The following is an 18973-nucleotide window of genomic DNA, read 5'->3' as shown; positions in this document are numbered from 1 at the left end:
AGATCAGTTGCATTGGAAATGGCTGGTCTAACAATAAAGTTATGACAACTGACTTTTCGCTGAGCCTCTAGGGCGGACTCTAACCTCAAGAACTGACTTCAAAGTGCCTCCAAGTTCGTTAGGCTGCAAAACAACTTGGTTTTTTACATGGTTTGCGGGCAAGCTCGTGTTTGGGCCTCTTTCCGGAATGTTGCCTGCTTCTTTAAGAATCATACATGTGTTATCACTAACCCCACCAGGCACAATACTGAGGGATTGAACATAAAATCGACATTCATTACGCGATGTAGTCAACCGTTGACCGAGGTGACTAGTAGGTGTAGCGGAAGGCCTTGTTCTCCCAGTCCGTCTTGTCCTCCTTCTCCTGCTCAAGGCCAGCCTGGAGCATGTTTTCGGGAACTCCATACTGGGAGTTGCGGCGCTTATTTTCAGCGATACACAACAGGTAGTACGCCAGCCCAGAAGCAGCCATGAGGGCGAACGCGAACATCATGGCACCGATTCCCAGGGGGTATCTCGGTGCTTGGCTAGACAGGAAGAGCTGCGGGCCAATAATGTTTCCAATTGCTGTAGTTCGGTCAGTCAGTATCAGCTGTAACCCCTAGAAAACAAGGAAGTGAAACCTACCATAGCACACAGCAACAGTGACTCCCATGAAGCTCTTCTTCGTCGCTCCGGCCGTGTTGGACGAGTTCAGACTCAACATGAACACCCACGGCACGTTATAAAAACCCATAATATACACGCCAGCCAGCGACGCGTCCCGCTGCAGGCTCACGTCGAGCGTGTGCACCATGACCGCGCCCGCGAGCCCGATCAGCGCCGAGACGATCCAGAACAGACACCGCAGGTTCTGCACGAACAGGGAGATTGTCGTCAGCACCGCGCCAGCGACCATGGCGACCGCCGCCTGCGGTGTGGCCATGAGCACCGTCTTTGTCTGGCTGAAACCGTACCCGGCGATGATGAGCGGGTTGAAGTTGGTGATGCCTGCGTTGGCGATGGCGTAGCCGATGCCGCACGCCCAGACGCACCAGCACTTGGGGTCCTTGAGGGCCTCGATGATTTGTCGGGAGTCGAACTTCTTCTTCGTGTCGACGCCCGTCTGGTTCTCGGCCAGCCGGACGATGACGCGCTTCTTCTCCTCCTCGCTAAAGAACCACGCCGTCTGCGGGGAGTCGGGTAGGGCGAAGACCACGACAAACCCAGTCAGGATCGTGACGGCGCCGTAGATGATGAAAATGTACTTCCACGTCGACAGCGAGCCCTTGATGTTCCCGATGGCGTACGAAAGGATCCCGCCAAAGACGCCGGCGAAGGTGTTATGCCATAATGCGGTGCGGAGGGGCTGCTCTTCGCGGCGGTACCAGGTCGAGTTGAGGACCAGCATGCACGGCAGCAGGGCGGCCTCAAAGATGCCCAGGAGCACGCGGATCGTCGCGAGGCCGGCGAAGTTATGGCACGCCGACATGAGGCAGATAGCGGCGCCCCAGAGGACTAGGCAGGTGCCGATGAACTTGCCAATGGGAACCTTTGTGATGAGCCAGAGAGCGGGGAGCTCCATGGCCAGGTACCCAAAATAGAAGACGCTACCTAGCCAGGAGTACTCCTGCCCTTTGAGGTTGGCGTCCTGTCGCATGCCGTAGATTGCAGCGAAGCCTAGGGCGTTCTTCACGACAATGCATGGTTAGTTTGGAGTTTGGCGGTGTTGGGGAGACTCTACTTGCCTTGTCAAGGAAGGCCAGCGTCATGCTGAGGACGGCGCATGGCAGAACCACAAGATCTGTCTTCATGAGCAGACGCCGGTTCTGGGCGGGCGTCGGCGCGAGAGGCTCGTCGTACTGCGTGACTCCATCTTGGGCGTCTTTGACATCCATCTGGTCGGTTGAGTTGTTGTCAACCTTGACTGGTTTAGGGTCCATGTCGAATACGGTTGGACTAACATGCAGAAGTGTTGTGTAAGTCGGGGCCGTGTAAGTCCCAGTCTGATCAAGAGACGAAACAGCTCAACTCGTCAATGGAACCAACAACTTAAATCAGAGCCAAGTCGAAGCCAAGATATAAGTGCGATTGGCATTCTTGTCAGTAGCGGCAGACCGCAGATATTTCAATGCCACTCCACATTGTCTACTGACGTTGACTTCAAGCTGTCGGCACGTCGTTGTTGATATGGAGATAATGGTAATGAGTTCGATTGACGAAATCGTCTTGGGGTATCACGCAATGACAAGGTGGGTCTTTCTCGGTCCCCACCGAGATGATCGTGGTGAAGATATCGGTCCAGTCCGAGTTATTGCCCGATTTGTGCTCCACAACCTTACTCTGTGATTGAGAAAGTCATCATGGATCGGTGGATGGTTTGCTAATAGAGTGGTATTGCGCTCAAGCCATGACACGTGGAAACACTTGCCGGCTAGCTAATAGGTCTATTGACAGTTGGGTCTTTGCTAACGGGTATGGCTTTACTGAAGGCAAGTTGGTCCAGGCCGTCTCAATTCAATAATGAAAATTCATCCTACTCTCAGAATCGTAGAGATTGACTCAAGAAACACAAATTCTAGAAAGCAGATGTCAACCATCACTTCGTAAATTTGATTGTTTTCTAAGGTCTCTAAACGCTTGGCCGTAGTGGAAGCATTTGGATCAAGAGTTGGCAACTTGAGTCAAATAATTAAAGCTTGGATCTCAAGCTTTCCAAAACACTCAAATCTCGAGTTTGCTCGAGATCCGCCAAAATCTGTTCTCTGGTCCTGGACACATCTCGCTCAACCTCGGCTGCGTACAACTTCTGAATTGCCTCTGTAAGAGGCCCTCTCTTCCCATCACCAATCTTTCGTCCGTCGACCTCAGTAACGTGAATCTGCGACGGGAACGTGCCGGTGCAGAAAGCCTCGTCCGCCCCGTACACCTCAGTGAGCGCAAAGTCGAGCTCTCGGACCTTGATACCGTGGGCGCGGCAGACATCGATGGTCTTCTGGCGCGTGATGCCTTGCATCTGGTTATCCTTCGTTGGCGCCCATACCTCATCGCCGCGGACGATGAAGAAATTGACAGAGTTGCACGTCTTCACAAACCCCCTCAGGTCCAACATCAGCGCCTCATCGACACCCATGACGTTGGCGCTTACGCAAGCCTGGACGTCTGTGGCTTTGGAAATGTGGTTCCACTGTTCGTCTTTGACGTCTGGGGGGCCGCGGCGAACCCAGGTCGTGCCTAGACGTAAACCGCGAGACTTTGCTGTTGGATCAACCGCCTTGATCTCAGGAATGATGACGATGAGCGGCAGACCAATGTTGACATGTGGGTTCTGGTATGGCGTCGACTTCAGCCCTCTGCTTACTACCAAGCGAATATGTACGTGAGGCTCGTTGCCCATGTCGTTGGCGTCCAAGGTTTGATGAAGTAGTGATAGAAGTTCTCCTTTGGTCAGGCCCAAGTCCATGTACATGGCCTTCGCGGACTGGAACAGCCGGTTGATGTGTTCCTTGGCGAACTGAACGCGCCCCCTAACGGCACGTATGCCTTCCTGTGCATAGTAACCCGGCGTTTAGCTGTTGAATTCTATTTTTCAATGAGAGACATGGAGTTGGACTTACCCAGATTCCATCACCAATAAGGAAATTTGAATCAAATACCGAAACCACTGCCTGGTTTCTAGGGACTAGTCGAAAGTCTTGTGTCACACCATCGCGAATACCGACCTTTCGATATGTTAGCTCTACCATCAAGTAACTCAAACCTACGTCTATTGAGACTCACCAAAATGGAAGCGTTCTTGGCATTGAGAACAGAGGTATGGCTTGTGGCCGGCTGACTCTTTGGTTGAGGCTGAGACATAGTTGAGAATCTGGCAGACAATGTTCCATGTAAGTCGGCGAAAGCCTTGTTTTAACAGTCAAGACCTTAGCTTTGCAAGAAACCCTAGATATAAAGTTCCCTGAGATTTAACATGCTGCACCAGCTTTGGGAGTGGTCGAATGCCCCAACGTCGTTCCCTATGTGGTAATCCGGATGGACAATGAGCTCGGTGAGGGCCGAAAGTTTAACGATGTCGTGCGACATGGGTCTCCACTTAAACTCGGTCCAGTCCGAGATCGCCTTCCTGCTGAAGTAACAGCAGCTAATCTTAGAATAACATGATATCGATCCGGCGATAGTGGTTAAATGCCCGAGCTCCCAGATACTGGATGCTACCATGTCAATTTGGTTTTCCAAGGCTATGCCAACTGTCAATATCAGTAAGATGATAGTAAGTTTGCCAGGGGTGGAACCTTGATTGGCTAACCGGATTTGACGGCACGCACTGAAAGCGTAGCTGAACATCACTACTTGCGGTACTCTTGCAATCGGAAGGCCTCGTGGATGACACGGAAAGAGTCTCATCTAATATCCCTATTCTGAAAGGGCTGGAGTTCGTCCATGAATGTACCGAACCAGGCAGTCAAACCTTCATCCAAGCCAAGCTGGGTGCTGTCAAAATATCCCGTTACTTCGTTCACATATGTTTCTAGTCCTTCGCCCTGAAAGGACATGGGATACTGCAGATTATCTGAAGCGAACATGCCGAGCGTGTCAGAAGAGCTGACCGGTAGCGTGGATGGGGTATCTGTCATGTGAGTCTGTACGCTTGGTGGCTCCCAGTTTGTTGGCCCGTATACTTTTATTCGTGCTGCTTGAAGAAGGTCGCGGTACTTCAGCAATCCTTCTTCTTTCATATGGGAGGTACCGCGCTCGATGAGGTCGATGCATGCGGCCACATCGCTACCATGAGAGTGAAGGAGAGGGGAGTCAGGATCGCGGGTCATTGCTTTGATATGCCTGGTCTCACTCTATCAGCCTGTGGACTATGAGATGCAGATGGAAAACTTTTAAAATGGGAGGTTGATGTGAATACGGGACTGGGATAGAGACTTACCAATCGCAATACAAGCCTGCTAGTCCTACCATCAGAATCGAATGCACATGGCGGAAGCATCGACAGACGGCCATGATGCCATGCTGGAGTTCCAACTTCAGCCATTGACGCACGGTGCCGGCTACAGCCCGAGAGGATATTTCAACCATCTCGCTGGAGGGAATCATGAAGGTGGGAGATGGTCGGTACATGAGAAGCAGGAGAAGACCATATTCAACCTTCATCTCGGAGTATTCTCGAGTGCCCTTGACATCAAGGAGAGTCATCTCTCGCTTCCAGCCTTCCAACTCTTTTTGGACATCTTCAATTTCGCTGCATATTTGCTGGAATGTGGCTCTGGACGCTCGCCCGTCGGGCGCCCTAGCGATGTAGATAGATTCGAGAACACGGCCACCTATTTGGCGTAGTCTTACAAGGTGGTTAAAAAGCTTGACATTGAGGTGGTTGAATACGGGTGCCGCCTGCACTTCAGCAGGTGTAAGGTCGTCCAGGCTGCTGAGGGACGGCCTAGAAGCATCTATCGCGTGGTCTCGAACCGATAGTACTCGCCCGGTGATTACTGCGACCTGCCTTTCTAGACTGTATATGCACCACCATGTGCGGTTACGAATCTCACGATCCTCGGCACTAAAGTCTCCGGCAGCAACAGGACGACGGTGGAGCCCCATTTCTATGGCTGTTGACATAGCATAGCGACTCAGCTGCCAAAGGTCGTCACCATGGCTCCTGACATTTGATCCCAGCATCCATAAGCTTAACAAGAGTGTGGAGTGGAGGCCCTGGAGGTCTCTCGGGTGGTCGTGGAAGTTGTAAAAGAAGCGAAGTCCGGTCTGAAAGTAGTCGGTTGGGCTGTTTAGGTCCATCATCCTCCGGTATTCTTGTTCCTCGGAGCAAGCGGCGGAAGCCAAGGAGAGAACTAAAAGAACCAAAAATCTCTGGTACACAGTACATCTCGTTGGGTCCTTGTATATGCATGCGAGACTACTCCTCAGAAAGGGAAGCGAGATAAATGGCCACCAAATGTGAATGCGGCGAATATACGTTTGCAAGAGGAAAACTGCAACTGGCTGTGGCGGGAGAGCTGCATTTCTTCGAAGAAGCTCTTGTTCTAAGTCAGGGAAATCTCCAAGGGTTGAGCGTGATCCTGAAGAGGGCGGTCCCAGGTCGATCTGCTTGAAAAAGATCCGGGCAAAGGTTGAGCCAGTGGCACTGCCCACTGGGCGATGTCACATTGGTCAACACGCAGTCACAGATACCGTCCGGCAGTTGGCATCCAGATTGGGTAATACTCACTGTATATCCTCTCGGAATAACTGTTGGGCCTCCCAATGGCCAGAACGCCAATTTCTTCGGCTTCTTTGCGGACATCGTCAAACTGACCAGGTTCGGATGCTCTGGCAAGCTGAACAGACGAGGGTTGAGAAAGACCATCGAGCCTATTTTGAAGCTCAATGATGCGATCTTGCAAGCTCTTGACAGCAGCATAAGAGTATGTTACGCGATCCGTGATGTTACATTGCTCATTCTGTCGATGGCATGTTGAGCATCGCGGAACCCGAAGGTCACACTTCGATATCGTCAATTGGTCGTTCTTGTAGCATTGGGCGGATGTTAATTCACCTTGACTTTTCGTGCATGACAGCGACTACAAGCCTTTGACACTGTCGGTGGAAAACGTGTCTCCCAGCTCGGATCCATCAACAGGTCATACAAGAACAGACAAGTTTGGTGCGGGTTCTGCGAGAGAGAACGTGGATCACCATGGCTCGGAGGTGTCCGAGTCTTTACATTGATTTACAGTGAAAGTACAGTGCTGTTCACTGTGTGTCTGTGGTCTGGGTGGGCCGGGGATCCTTACCACAGTCCCGCTTGCCGAAATCAGTAGGTTGGCAGGCTCTCGGTAGGCGGCTCGGTGAGTGGTGTGTCTCGATGAAGGATGTCACTGGCAGAGTTATGGTGTAAGTGAAGTAGTCTCGGGTACTTGGCTCTACGATACAGAAGTCTACTACATTTGGTGGCGTATATTTGAAGTGAAGTGAATTGCCTTGGTTTAGCAGACTCGAAGTTTTCCCAGCACATAAGTCGCAATACCTGCAGAGGAAGGAACTCACTTGCCATCAACCATCGCACACAGCAACTACTCACCCATTCTTGCCCATAACAAAACCGACAACTCTACACTTCACTACCAATTGACGACAGAATCTTCTCTTCATCTACAGCCTCAAAATCCCCAGAAACTCAATAAATAAACCTAGGGGTCAAACGCGAGAACATGAGTCCCGCTGCTAAGATCGCTGTTCTGGTCCTCATGCTCACCCTCCTCCTCTGCGTTATCGCCTATTTCGCCCGCAACCAAATTCACACCTTTGCCAAGGTCCTCTCCCATCACCGAGCAGCACGCAAGGAGGAGACGACCACTAATGCATCCAACGAGACCACCGTCTAAGGTATGCTCTGAATTAATATCATGAAGATGTCTTCTCCATCCACCGCTTACACGTGTCGGTATGATAGTCCCATACCCCAATCATATTCGAGGTGTGGCTTGGCCCCATTGTCACCGAAGTAAGGTAGCGCGCACCAGCCACACCCGATATCCCATCTCCACCAAAAATTCCATTCGGAAGCTCTCCCAAGCACCGATCGACTGACTTCATTGCGCCGCCCAGGATCCTCCCCTTCCACGACCCCAAGCCATTCTCCAACAATGGCCTCCCGACGCGCTCTCCGCTCCCCATGGAGCGTGCGATCCCTCTCGAACCAGCTTAGCACATCACCGTCTCCCGTCTCTCGTCCCTTCGCAATTGCATCGCGATCCATCAACACATCCGACTCGTCCGCTGAAAGCAAGACCACGCACTTCGGCTTCAAAACTGTCCCCGAATCCGAGAAGGCCGATCGCGTTGCCGGCGTCTTCCACAGTGTCGCCGATTCATATGATCGCATGAACGATCTCATGTCTTTTGGCTGGCACAGAGTATGGAAGTACGTCTCCCTCCTTACCCCATGCATCCTATATCACCACTAACACCCAAATCTTAGAGACCACTTCGTTTCTGGCCTCCAGCCAGGCCTATCAGCCTCCAACCCCCCGACTCCTCAGCACATTCTCGATATCGCCGGCGGCACTGGCGACATCGCCTTTCGCATGCTTCACACGGCGCATAACCTCAACCACAATCCTGACGTGCGCGTCACCATCTCCGACATCAACCCCTCCATGTTGGCTGTCGGCCGCGATCGCTCTAAGGCCCTGCCCGCCTCCCAGCAGGCCGCCATGTCTTGGCTCGAGGCCAACGCCGAGAAACTTCCTGAGGGCGCCATCAAGGACAATTCGATCGACCTGTATACTGTCGCCTTCGGCATCCGAAACTTCACCAACATCCCCGCCGCTCTGCGCGAGGCCTACCGTGTGCTCAAGCCCGGCGGTGTCTTCGCCTGTCTCGAGTTCAGCAAGGCGGATAACTACCCTCTCTTCAACGCCGTTTACAAGCGCTGGTCTTTCAGCGCCATTCCCCTGATCGGTCAGCTTGTCGCTGGTGACAGGGACAGCTACCAGTACCTTGTCGAGAGTATCGAGCGCTTCCCTAGCCAAGAGGAATTCAGGGATATGATCAAGGACGCCGGATTTGTGGTTTCTGGTGAAGGCTATGAGAACCTCACGGGTGGCGTTGCGGCCATCCACAAGGGTATGAAGCCTGTCGCGTAAGCGGTTCAGGTGCAAAGAGGGATAATGAGAAGGGGGCCCTATGAAGGGGCAGGTCGAGCTGGCAAGGCTCATGTACAATGCTGTATCTGTAACAATACGGAAAGAAACACGAATCAATGGCAAGGCTACATAGACGGCGGGTAGCCAGATAGATTCTACATAAAAATGTATATAAAGACGGCCGTTGGCCCTGTGTAATAGCCACTTTTCGTCCAGAGTCTCAATGGCAAACCGCTCACTTTCTCACGCCGCCCAGAGCTTTCGTATGCGCATGTAATGAGCACATACCAACAGCGTTACGAAAGCTTTGATTACAAGAAATGAATTCTTTACGTGGCCAGGAGCCTCTTGTTCTTGAATGACAGGCTGGTGTATGCAAGCTTTTTGCTACCCGATGCGTTACGAGTTCCATACATCCAAGGACGCAACGGTTACTTTTTTGAGGCACTGCAATCTCGAATCCCCTAGAGACATTGAGTGTTCATACACGTCTCATGTAGACCCAATATGTTGCGCAGACGCCATTGCGTTCTAGTAGCAACATCAGAAAGCGTTCGGGTCCTGAGCAACTTCAGTAAGCAGCTGGTGTGGTAACATTCAACAGTTCAGAGCCGGGATCACAACGCAAGAAGCACAAACCAAGAATGAGAGAGACTGATCAAAAGTGTACCTTTGAAAACTTTAGTCATAGTTTCCATGGAGTGGGGTGCGAAGACATGGCACAACACATCTTCTAAACAACATTTGAATTTGATATGTACAATATCTCCTTCCGTACAAGCTCCATATCATATGCTGACGTGCCCCTTCCCTTGTCTAGGGCCAAGGCCGAGGCCATGGTTGGCAGGCAGTGTCTTAGCCAATTTCACTGCAACTTTAACCCACCCAGTGGCTTTGGCAGATGGGCAGCAATACTTGAACGTTGCTATTTCACACCTCTTGTCCAGTGCCATACTCGCCATATAGTAAGATATGGGTCGAGTTTGGCCATTTTACTCGGGCACTAGCGGAAGCTGCAAGCATCTCTGTGTTGGAATTTCGTGATGTGCATTCCCAGAGCTGCCAGTCAAGCCCAGGTGTCCAGGAAGTCCAGAGCTTGACTAACAACATGTTTCCAAACCATCAGCAGCTTATCAAGGGGAACGGAAACCGATAACGTTTCAATAACATCGACGGAGGGAACGATTGTTTTCGGCAAAGCGAAGGGTCTCTACGTGAGCTTTCTCGCCTTGCGCAGCCCTGTTCAAAGCTCCGCCTCAAGAGGGACTGGAGTGGTGACAGCTGGATGCCAGCATATCGTGCAACTCACCGCAAGCTTACAGGACCAGGTGTGTCGGGTACCGTACACTTCAATCCTTCGCGCTTCCTTCACAGCAATTTCAACCCACCCAAACGGGACCGAACCGTTCACAGCAGCACCTGCAGCCTTCGGTATCCCAGACCGGATGTTCACTGCGTTTTCAAGTCTACCAAAGACAGTAAAGCCAGCACGCCCAGCTTGGCAGCCGCCTTTCCCAATCAGGCCATGACTTTCCTGCACTGCAATCTTAAGTCTCTTCGGAAGGACAACTCATAAACCTCGGGACTTGTTTGGGCCGATGATGCAAGTGTCCTCTACTGGCCGTTAACTCATGGACACTTCAGTCGGGTTGACTGTGCGAGCCATCATGCATGAGGAGAAGTCAAACTTTCCCCGGATGATTGGGATTGCAGTAGTTCTATGACGCCCACATATATACATCACGTCGGTCTCTAGACTTCAACCCATGGACGCAGGACGGAAACACATGTTTGGCTGACATTGAATTGGAATCTATCCGTCCGACACCACCAACTGCCATGTTCTGCCTCCCAAGGGACGCGACCCAAACAGAATGAAACATCATCCCTCGAGTTGAGTCCGCCGGCCCTCTTCCTCAACTCCCCGCCGCAGTCGTAAAATGCCCCCCTTTTTTTTTTGTCTCTCATCGATCAAAGAACTCCCAACATGAATAAACGGGGGAAACTGAGGGAAAAAAAAGGCTTCTTTTGGAAAAGATTCCCGGATAGACTGCCGTCCAACTCGAGAAAAATACCTCCATCTCCCACTAAGCTGTCTCATTAAGGTACGCGTACAAGAATTGGTAGCACTTGTTTTTTTCTTTGGCCCCTCCCCTTTCTCCTTTCATAACCGGCAAAAAACTGTTATTGTTTTGTCCTTCATTCCTCTACTGTCGAGGGGCCAAACTTGGCCATTATGGCTCCAAAGACTTCATTCGATGGTAAACGTCGCTTCGATTCTGAAGCCCGCGCCATCTTCCATAGTTCATCAAAGGGTTCGAGCGAAGAGTCCTACTCCGCCGGAGTGGCGGGGCCAGGGGCAGGCGAGGCACCACCTTCGCCCTTGAGTCCGCCTCGGCCACGGCCACGTCCCCGCTCGCCTCCGCGGCCGCCTCGGCCACCGCCGCGACCACCGCGGCGGGTGCTCTCAGAGTCACTGGCGCCGCCTGCGCTGCGGTAGCCGCTGCCGGTGTTCGCCGAGTTGCCGCCGCCTCTGCTGCTTCCCCAGTTGCCAGCACCGCCGCGAGGCTGGAACTTGCTCTCGCGGTGCTGGAAGACCTTGACCAGGGGACGGGACCGGTCCTCTTGAGCACGGGTCTTGAGGTCCTCGGGCAAGCTGTTAAGGGCGGCATCACGTTCCTCGACGGTCTTGAACTGGACAACCTTGTTCGAGTTGCCCCACTTCTCGACCTTGAGGATGTTGTCTCTGTGCTCGCCGTCGAAGAGCTCGCGCGTCTGCTCATCGGAGCTAACATTCATAATGAACAAACCGATAATGTCTTGAGCAGGCGTCTTGGGCGCAGGCGACGAGACGGGGTCAGGGCCGTGGGCCGATCCGTTAGCGGCCGCGGGAGCAGGGCGCTCATCTTTGGGGGGTACGGCGGGCGGCGCAGGGGTAGCAGTAGGCTGAGGGGTCGCGGGTTTGGCAGGCGGCAAAGGTGTTGCAACAGCAGGCTTAGGGGGTGCTTGGGATGAAGGCTGTCTGCTGGTGGGCGGGGGAGCCGTGGTCTGCGTCGAGGGAGGCGCCGGGGCGGGAAGGTTGCCAGCTCCAGCCGGTCCCGAGGGAACAGGCACGGCCGCCTTGGCACCTCTGTGTGAGAAGTTGAAGCCCTGGGCGCGCATCTCGGTTCCGATACGTCCGTCCTGAATCTCGAGCACCAACCAGCCAAATGCGGCATCTGCCAAGTTGAAGTTCCACATGTTCTTGAAGGCACTCTCGTCGACCTGGCCAAGCTGAGCCTGGCCGGCAACAGGGCCGCCAAAGGGGTTACCTCCGGCGGCAGTGGTGGGCATCTTCTCGACAATCTGGAGAGCGTTCTTGAGCAGGTTCTGCTGCGCCTCGTTCTGAGAGATGGCAGGCTCGACCTCGTTCTTGACAGTCTCCCAAACGTCGTTGAAGGACGCCTTGGAAGCAGCGAGCTTGCCACGATAGTGGTCGAGGGTGGGATTTACGCTAAACTCGTTGTAGGAGCTGCCATAGCGGAAGTGAAGCCCCGCAGAGATGGAGAAATCCGCCTTGAGGGTGACAGAGAGCTGGTTCAGGATACCCTCGCGAGCGGGAGAGGCGTGGGTGACGAAGACGCGAGTTTCGGTAGGATCGTAGACTCGGTGGGCGGTGTCGACGAGCTCGCCCATCTGCAGAAGGGTGGTCCACATGGTTCCCTGGCCTCCGGCAATCGTAGTTCTACCCTCACCGTTGTCGAACAGCTTGTGCATGACAACAGCACCGCCAAGACCCAGGAGGCGCAACTTCACCCCACCGAGTTCGAGAAGCATCGAACGGGCCTCGTCGATGATGTGCAGGTTCTGTACCTTATACTCTCCGGATCGGAACTTCTCGAGCACGCGGACATCTTCGCAAGCACCCCAGACAGTGTATACCGGAACATCGAGCTTGATCTCGCCGCTTAGGAGGAGAGGCAGTTCGGAAAGGGGGAGCTCGTTTGCGGGGAATCGGCTCTTGACGGGTCCAGGGCCGCCCTGCTGAATCGCCTTCTTGACGGGCTCCGAGATCAGAGGAGAGTACTGAGCAACATGCTTGAGGGTCCTTGGCACCAATGTCAGAATGACAGCGGTCGTGTGTAGGATCGTAGAGGGTTCCTTACTTTTCTGCGATTCGCTCCAGGGAAGTGTCGTCGTAGAAGCCAAAGTCGCCAGTGTGGATGATGTGGTCGGCTCGTGCTTGTCTCGCCAGGTCGTTCAAAGATGTGAGGTTTCCTGTTACAAACAAGTCAGATTGGAGCTCTACGGCTGGCCATCGGACGGGATTTGATGGAACAGCGACGCACCTCGAACATCAGCTATGCACAAGACTCGGATGGGGCCAGTCTGGATAACACGACCCTGGTTGGGGAGGAGCGGCGCAGCTCCAGGAGGGATCGAAGAAGCTCCGTTAGGCATGTAGCCCGGGTTGTTGTTGTATGGACGCGGCTATCAACATCGATGACATGTCAGTACTGGGGCCTGAAAGCGGGACAGGTAGGAGCTATCAAGGTCCGGCCGGGGGTCGACCAGGAAGCATCGTGGCAACGAGGACAGATGTGAGGAAGGGGGAGCGCAACGAAAAACGAGTCGCCGGGCAAGATTTTCTATTGCCAGCTGAAGCTCGACGTGACGAGAAATAAGATGCACTCACGGCAGCCATGCTAGGTTGTTGTTGGAGGATTCGCGAGATGTCGATTGGGCGATGGAGGTCACAGGGGACGATCGGGCTCGGTGTTGTCGTCGGATGGTTGACCGGTCGCTCGGTTCGGAGAGGTCGAAGAGGGGAGGGTTGGGTATCAACGGAGATGGAAAAGAGGTTGGAAGAAGCAGCCAGTGATGTTTGCGACGAGACAAGGAATAAGCTCCCCTTACAAGGCTGGTGATATTTTTCTGGAGGTTCAGGAAAAGTGCAAGGTGTAGGTGGAAGCAACGAACGGACGAATTGGCGCACTGCCAGAAGAGGCTGCTGCTGCCCCAAACGGTTTAGCGCGGATTCCCACAGCTGGTAGGGGCCAACGTGCTCTTTCCTAAGAGCACCTTGTCTGGCGCGGTGAGCATCAACCTCAGCATCCTGGGAGGCGGCAAGCAAAGACAGGGCGACAAGCTCGCTGGGCACCTTCCAGGCACCGCAGCGGGGCTTGGGCACCTGTCTTGCGCTAAATTAACACAGCTCCTTACTTCCACTTCCTCCTCCCGTCATCCACGGGCTGCGTTCCATTGCTTAGTCGGGCGCCCCGAGTTGGACCTGTCAGGGATAGACACGACACCTCATTCAGCCTACACAAACGGAGGCGACCAGCACGCACTTCAGCTCAATTTCATGGACAACAACGGAGGCTTCCCTGCGGCTCCATCATCTGCAAGTCTTGTGGCAAATCCACTGCAGAATGTTTTGCTGTCTCGCACCCAAGCACACACACAAACACACACAAAAGCAGACGGTACGTAAGTTGCATTGCTGTTCAAAGAGTCTGGACAACCTTGGCACGTGAGGTCCAACCCCAGGTATGAGGCGGGCCACACCGACGCCAAAACAACGACCCCAACGGCCATTGATGGCCAAAATCCATGGATCCACCGTACGTGGTGTTAGATTGTGCTTGTAATATACTTTATTCTTCTTCCCCATGTATCACCATCGAACCTAAGTAGCCGTCAGATCATCCCGGTCGCTATGCTATCTGTTTACATGTGCTTGCCAAGATACTTCCATCCACCACAATACAAACCGAAGGATAGTAACTACGATGGGATCAAACATGTCGGAGAAGAAGAGAAAAAAGAAGAAATAGGGCTGCCCAAGGCTCTGCCAAGCCATCAGCAAAAGCCCATCCTGAATAAATATCGAACTCGCAATCCCTGAACTCCGCCTGATGCACATCCGTTTGAATGATTATACAGCGCCTTCCAACGGGTCCACTCTCCGGTCCGGACCACAACTGGGGACCTGTCTGCTCGCCAGTGTACCCCCAGCATGCCGCTGCCGTCGTCTTCACTTCTCACTCATGCATCGATGTTCACCACATGTCCTCTCGATCGTCCCTACGCCTCGCATCGTCGCCGCCATCACGTCCATACTGGTCGTGGTAGTACTGCTTGCCAGGTTGAGCATTATAGCTGTCAGGGCCATTGTAGCCATTGCTGCGTCCATTGTCAATGTCGCCGCCGTGGTCGTACTCATAGATCTGAGCATCATCCACGTAGTCCACCTCATCGTGAGGATGGTCTCCGTACTGGTTTTCACCCTGTAAATCGAGTCAGCTTCAAAGTATGATGCATCACACTGTGGTTCAACATACTCGATGGTACTCAAAGTTGTACTGGCCCGTAGTGTCCTGGTCTGCCGCATCTTGCTGCTGCTGTTGCTGTGCGAGGTACTGTTCTTCCTGCTCTTTGCGGCGGCGCTCCTCCTCCAACCGTCTTTGTTGCGGTGATTGCGGAACCTGCATCTGAGGATGCATGGCTTGAACGATGGCGAGGTAGTTGTACATGAAGTTGCTGAGCAGAACCTGGCTGAGTAGCGACCGACGTGGGTTTGCGAGCTTGATATGAGCCATCCGATAAATCGCTCGTTCCTCGAGGAGCGGGAATCTGGTCCAATGGTAGTCAACGTCAGGCTTGAGAGGTCGATATGGAACGTCTTCCGACACGCGCAGGTGTTGGTTCTTCTTGCTGCTGCTCTCCTTCTCGCTCTTCTTCTTACCGCCACCGAAGAGGCCTGAGAAGAGACCGCCCTCCTTCTCCTTCTTGGATTCCGTCTTCTTACCCTCCTTCTTCCGCTCCTCTGCAAGCTTGTTGTCAACGTTGTCGCGATCCACAATGATGCTCTCTCTACCCTTGGAAGAAGCTCCCTCAATCGAGTTCTGCAGGACATCCAACCGGGCGTTGTCTTGTGCCTTTTCTGCGCTGTGCTTCTTCTTTTTATCTTCATCCTTTTTCTTCTTGTCCTTATCGTCACTGCCGCCCTTGAGCCACTTGGACCATCCCCCGGAAGACTTTGTCGAAGAGATGCTAGACGCGTCGTCGTCTCTCTCCTTCCTGAGCTTGCCCGCTACCCTCTTCTCCTCCGGCTTCTTTTCTTCTGCCGGCAAAGTGGGAATGAAAGTCAGGGTGTCCGTTCGGGAGGCACCACTGCCGGGCAAGATAGATGGGTGGGAAGCCATGTCGTTCAGCGTATGATTGGGAGCGGTGGTTGGCTGCTTGACAGGCTGCACCTGTGGTTGTTGGGGTGTCGTAGGAGTCGTGGGGCTTTGCGCAGAATTACTAGATCCAGGCCGCTTGGTCGAACGAGCAGGAGGCTCCTCCACTGGAGACTGCGGGGGGCCTGCTGGTTTGCATGTTGCGAAGATGACCGCTGGGGAAACTGCTGCCTTTGTCCATTATCCTCAGCTGTCGGTGACTCAACAATGGATGGGACAGCTTGTTTAGCGTCGGCAGAAACGGAAGACGTCCTCGCGGGATGCTGCTGCTCGGGGCGAGTGTTCAGAGACAGAGGCTCTTCGACCTCTGATGATGCACCGTCGGGTAATGTACCCATATCCTGAGAAAACTTGTGCTGCCGGCGTACTGATCGGTTGGGGCGTGAGAAGTTCTCCGCTACGGGGTCAGACTGGACTCGTTGGTGGCCAGGCAAGGGGGGCACATCGGGCACGTCAGACGGCAGAGGTGGCACCGTATCAGCCGAGTCGGACGAGTCTGTGTGAGCGTGTCGATTCGCAACCCGTTTCGAGAAGGGTAACCGATCTCCCGAGCGTACACTGCCGTTCTTCCGGTACGTTGTTCGGGTCGACCGACGGAGTCCCATGCCGGGAGCAACGGGCAGGATAGGCATATCTTCGGCACCACCCTCGGCTTGGCTCTCCTGAGAAAGCTCTCGCACTACCTTGGTGGGATCCTTGACCAGCTCATTCAGGTTGAGCTCCGGTGTCGAATAGTCTCTGAGGGAGCTCTTCCGTCCGAGCCTCTCGGCACCGTCCACGTAGCCGACAGCTCCTCTTCCTCCTGAATTGTCAATCTGCCGAGAGAGCATACTCTTCTTCCGTCTCAGGCCACCGCTAGAGTCGCTCCGGCCCATACCGCTGTCGTTGGATTCGCCTGATCGTCTTCTGATAGTTTTGACTCGGTCCTCCAGGAAGTTTTTGAATTCTGTTGGCGCAAGCTCCGGGTGAACAGCTGCAGGTACCCAAAGCAGCCTTGAAGGGTCGTTTTCGTCATCGTCTCCCGTCGGCGCGATTGGAGGCATCGCCACAAGGGAGAGACCGGAAAAGGGCAGCATATCGGGATCAGCGTTATTTCCAACATCCATAGACATGCGTCTCAGGGCCTGCAAGTTGCTGAGCTCCTGCGCGATATCGTTTGGGTTCTCGATGCTACCGAGGGGAAACTGGGAGGACTCGTTCTTGACATCGCGCAAGGACATGGGCGGCGACTTGGGTCCATTTTCGTATGAGTTGCTTCGCTGAGTAGGTGGGCGCGTCTGTAGAGTCTGGGACTGCTTGAGCGGGGGAGTTCCGTTCTGTACTGCTCCTAGGCCCGTCTTGTCCGTGGCCGATCGTATCATTTGTCTACGGGGGTCTTCGGCGGAGGGGTCGGCTTCGCCCTGCTTGTCGGGTTGGTCAGAGTACGACGATCCAAGAAAACTCATAGGCCGTTGGTCATTTGAGTAGTCCTCCTCGTCTCCGTACAGAGTCCCAATGGTCTCAGTCACATGGTGGCTGGGGTCTGAGATTGACAACTGGGGCGCATGACCGCGTCGACTCGCAAAGCTGCCGCCTACATCGGCGCGGGGTCTAGATGAGGTCTGCGGATAGCACGGAGAGTCAGCAACAGTAGCAGGCTGTGGGAGGAGATTCAGGTGTAAGAATTGGTGATGGAGTCCCCGAGTTCCAGGGGAGGGGCCGCAGCCGGTTCAACAATACGGGGCAAAGCATTTGGGAGCGCGAGGACTGAGGGTCTGGCCAAAGTGGCAGGTTGTGGACGAGGGTACACACCATCATCTAGGAGAATGAATGACCCGCAGGGAGGCCGAAAAGCCAGCGTTCCCTTGGATGCACCACTTGTTTGCCAAGTATCTTGTTCGGAAAGATTGCGTTGGCGAGGTCTCATCTGTCGAGGGTAGGGGGCAGCATAGGCGCGGCGAGGAAACGAGGGGGGAATCTCGTGAGCGAGCGTCGGAACGAATCGGTTCGCAATACGGAAACAGGTATCGATTCTCGAGTTAGTCGCGGTGTTTAGTATCGCATGCGAGAACGTGTTGGAGCGGTACTTGGGATGTACTGCGATAAGAGTTGGGAAAGACTGGAGGAGTCGGCCGTTGCGGAAAAAAAAGAGAAGAAAAAAGCAAGCGGCGAAAGGTGCTGTTGAGAGCACAAAATCGGCGAGGATGGGGCAGAGCCAGGCACGTCAAAGGTGGGCAGTCGGTTGGCGGTATTTCTGCAATGTTGTGTTGTGTCGTAGTGGTTAGGCAGGTAAAAAGAGTTGGTGGTGGTGGTGGTGGTGGAAGTCGTTGGTAGATGTACCGCTCGGTAAGGCCAGTGGTGTCAAATGGTTCACCGTCCAGTCATGTCTTGGAAACCGAACTTTGGAGAATGGAGTTGGGATTTCCGTCCGGGCAGTGCGCTGATGCTGATGTCGGTGCAGGTGCGGCAGGTGCAGACAGACGTAGCCAGTCAAGACCATTACCCCCTACTGCAGGTCGGAGAGCGGGCAGGAGACTGAGCGCGAGCAGCAGCAGCAACAGCACGCACAGAGAGTGTGTGAGCGAGCGAATGAGTGGAATAGAGCGATAGACAGGCGCTACCAGGTTGAGGTCACGTCGTGGAGATCAGGTACTTGGGGACGAAGTAGATGGGTACATGCCTATTTGCAGAGACGGCCCATGACAACTTCTCGTCTCAGGCGTCGGAAGTAAGCGGTCTGCTGGGACCAACCAAGTGGAGGTGAAAGAGGGGGAAGTACAAGATACCCTCTAATGAGTGGGTGACATTCGTACCGTGGAGGGGAGGGCGCCACTCAGACCGCATTAGCGCCAATTAAACCGGGCTCCTCAAGGCTCAAGCGGCCAGTCAAAGTGGTCTGGCACGAATGGGCCGCGGTTCCGTCACGTGCCCTGCCAGCCAGCCAGCCGGCCATTTGCCGTTGCTAATGGGCGGCCGATGCACCTCCCTCGGGCGAGGGAATGACTAGCAGAGTGCTTTGTATACAAGGCTTAGAACCCTCCGCGATGGGAAAAGGGGGAAGAAAGAAACCGGTGGGCCTAATGGGATGCTTCTTCTTGGTTTCAATACGTTCCCTCTTTCGTTGTTTGTTTCTGTGTTTGTTTT

The 18973-nt window shown here is 53.9% G+C and overlaps 6 protein-coding genes across 6 annotated transcripts; 1 reads left to right on the top strand and 5 right to left on the bottom strand.

Moving 5' to 3' along the window:
• Positions 1–310: 310 nt before the first annotated feature.
• On the bottom strand, positions 311–1922 carry ColSpa_06708 (putative transporter; the record flags this gene model as incomplete). The annotated part of the gene is made up of 3 exons (XM_049272920.1): positions 311–567; positions 628–1659; positions 1724–1922. The coding sequence occupies 3 exons, from the start codon at positions 1920–1922 to the stop codon at positions 311–313; spliced, it is 1488 nt and encodes a 495-aa protein (XP_049128877.1).
• A 749-nt stretch (positions 1923–2671) lies between these two features.
• Positions 2672–3837, bottom strand: ColSpa_06707 (putative CAAX prenyl protease 2; the record flags this gene model as incomplete). Its single annotated transcript, XM_049272919.1, has 3 exons — positions 2672–3526; positions 3597–3701; positions 3760–3837. The coding sequence occupies 3 exons, from the start codon at positions 3835–3837 to the stop codon at positions 2672–2674; spliced, it is 1038 nt and encodes a 345-aa protein (XP_049128876.1).
• A 542-nt stretch (positions 3838–4379) lies between these two features.
• Positions 4380–5583, bottom strand: ColSpa_06706 (putative transferase CAF17, mitochondrial; the record flags this gene model as incomplete). Its single annotated transcript, XM_049272918.1, has 2 exons — positions 4380–4761; positions 4916–5583. The coding sequence occupies 2 exons, from the start codon at positions 5581–5583 to the stop codon at positions 4380–4382; spliced, it is 1050 nt and encodes a 349-aa protein (XP_049128875.1).
• Positions 5584–7625: 2042 nt separating this feature from the next.
• ColSpa_06705 (2-methoxy-6-polyprenyl-1,4-benzoquinol methylase, mitochondrial) lies at positions 7626–8627 on the top strand (the record flags this gene model as incomplete). Its single annotated transcript, XM_049272917.1, has 2 exons — positions 7626–7903; positions 7961–8627. 2 exons carry the CDS (start codon positions 7626–7628, stop codon positions 8625–8627), a joined length of 945 nt encoding a protein of 314 aa, XP_049128874.1.
• A 2331-nt stretch (positions 8628–10958) lies between these two features.
• ColSpa_06704 (uncharacterized protein) lies at positions 10959–13067 on the bottom strand (the record flags this gene model as incomplete). The annotated part of the gene is made up of 3 exons (XM_049272916.1): positions 10959–12714; positions 12773–12884; positions 12956–13067. The coding sequence occupies 3 exons, from the start codon at positions 13065–13067 to the stop codon at positions 10959–10961; spliced, it is 1980 nt and encodes a 659-aa protein (XP_049128873.1).
• A 1601-nt stretch (positions 13068–14668) lies between these two features.
• Positions 14669–17295, bottom strand: ColSpa_06703 (protein zds1; the record flags this gene model as incomplete). Its single annotated transcript, XM_049272915.1, has 3 exons — positions 14669–14896; positions 14951–15865; positions 15916–17295. 3 exons carry the CDS (start codon positions 17293–17295, stop codon positions 14669–14671), a joined length of 2523 nt encoding a protein of 840 aa, XP_049128872.1.
• Between the last annotated feature and the right edge of the window lie 1678 nt (positions 17296–18973).

Source organism: Colletotrichum spaethianum (genome assembly GCF_022836535.1).
Source record: "Colletotrichum spaethianum MAFF 239500 DNA, contig16, whole genome shotgun sequence".
NCBI classification, from domain to species: Eukaryota; Fungi; Ascomycota; class Sordariomycetes; order Glomerellales; family Glomerellaceae; genus Colletotrichum; species Colletotrichum spaethianum.
Note: the sequence above shows the minus strand (reverse complement) of the source record. Positions and strands in the feature narration are given on the sequence as shown.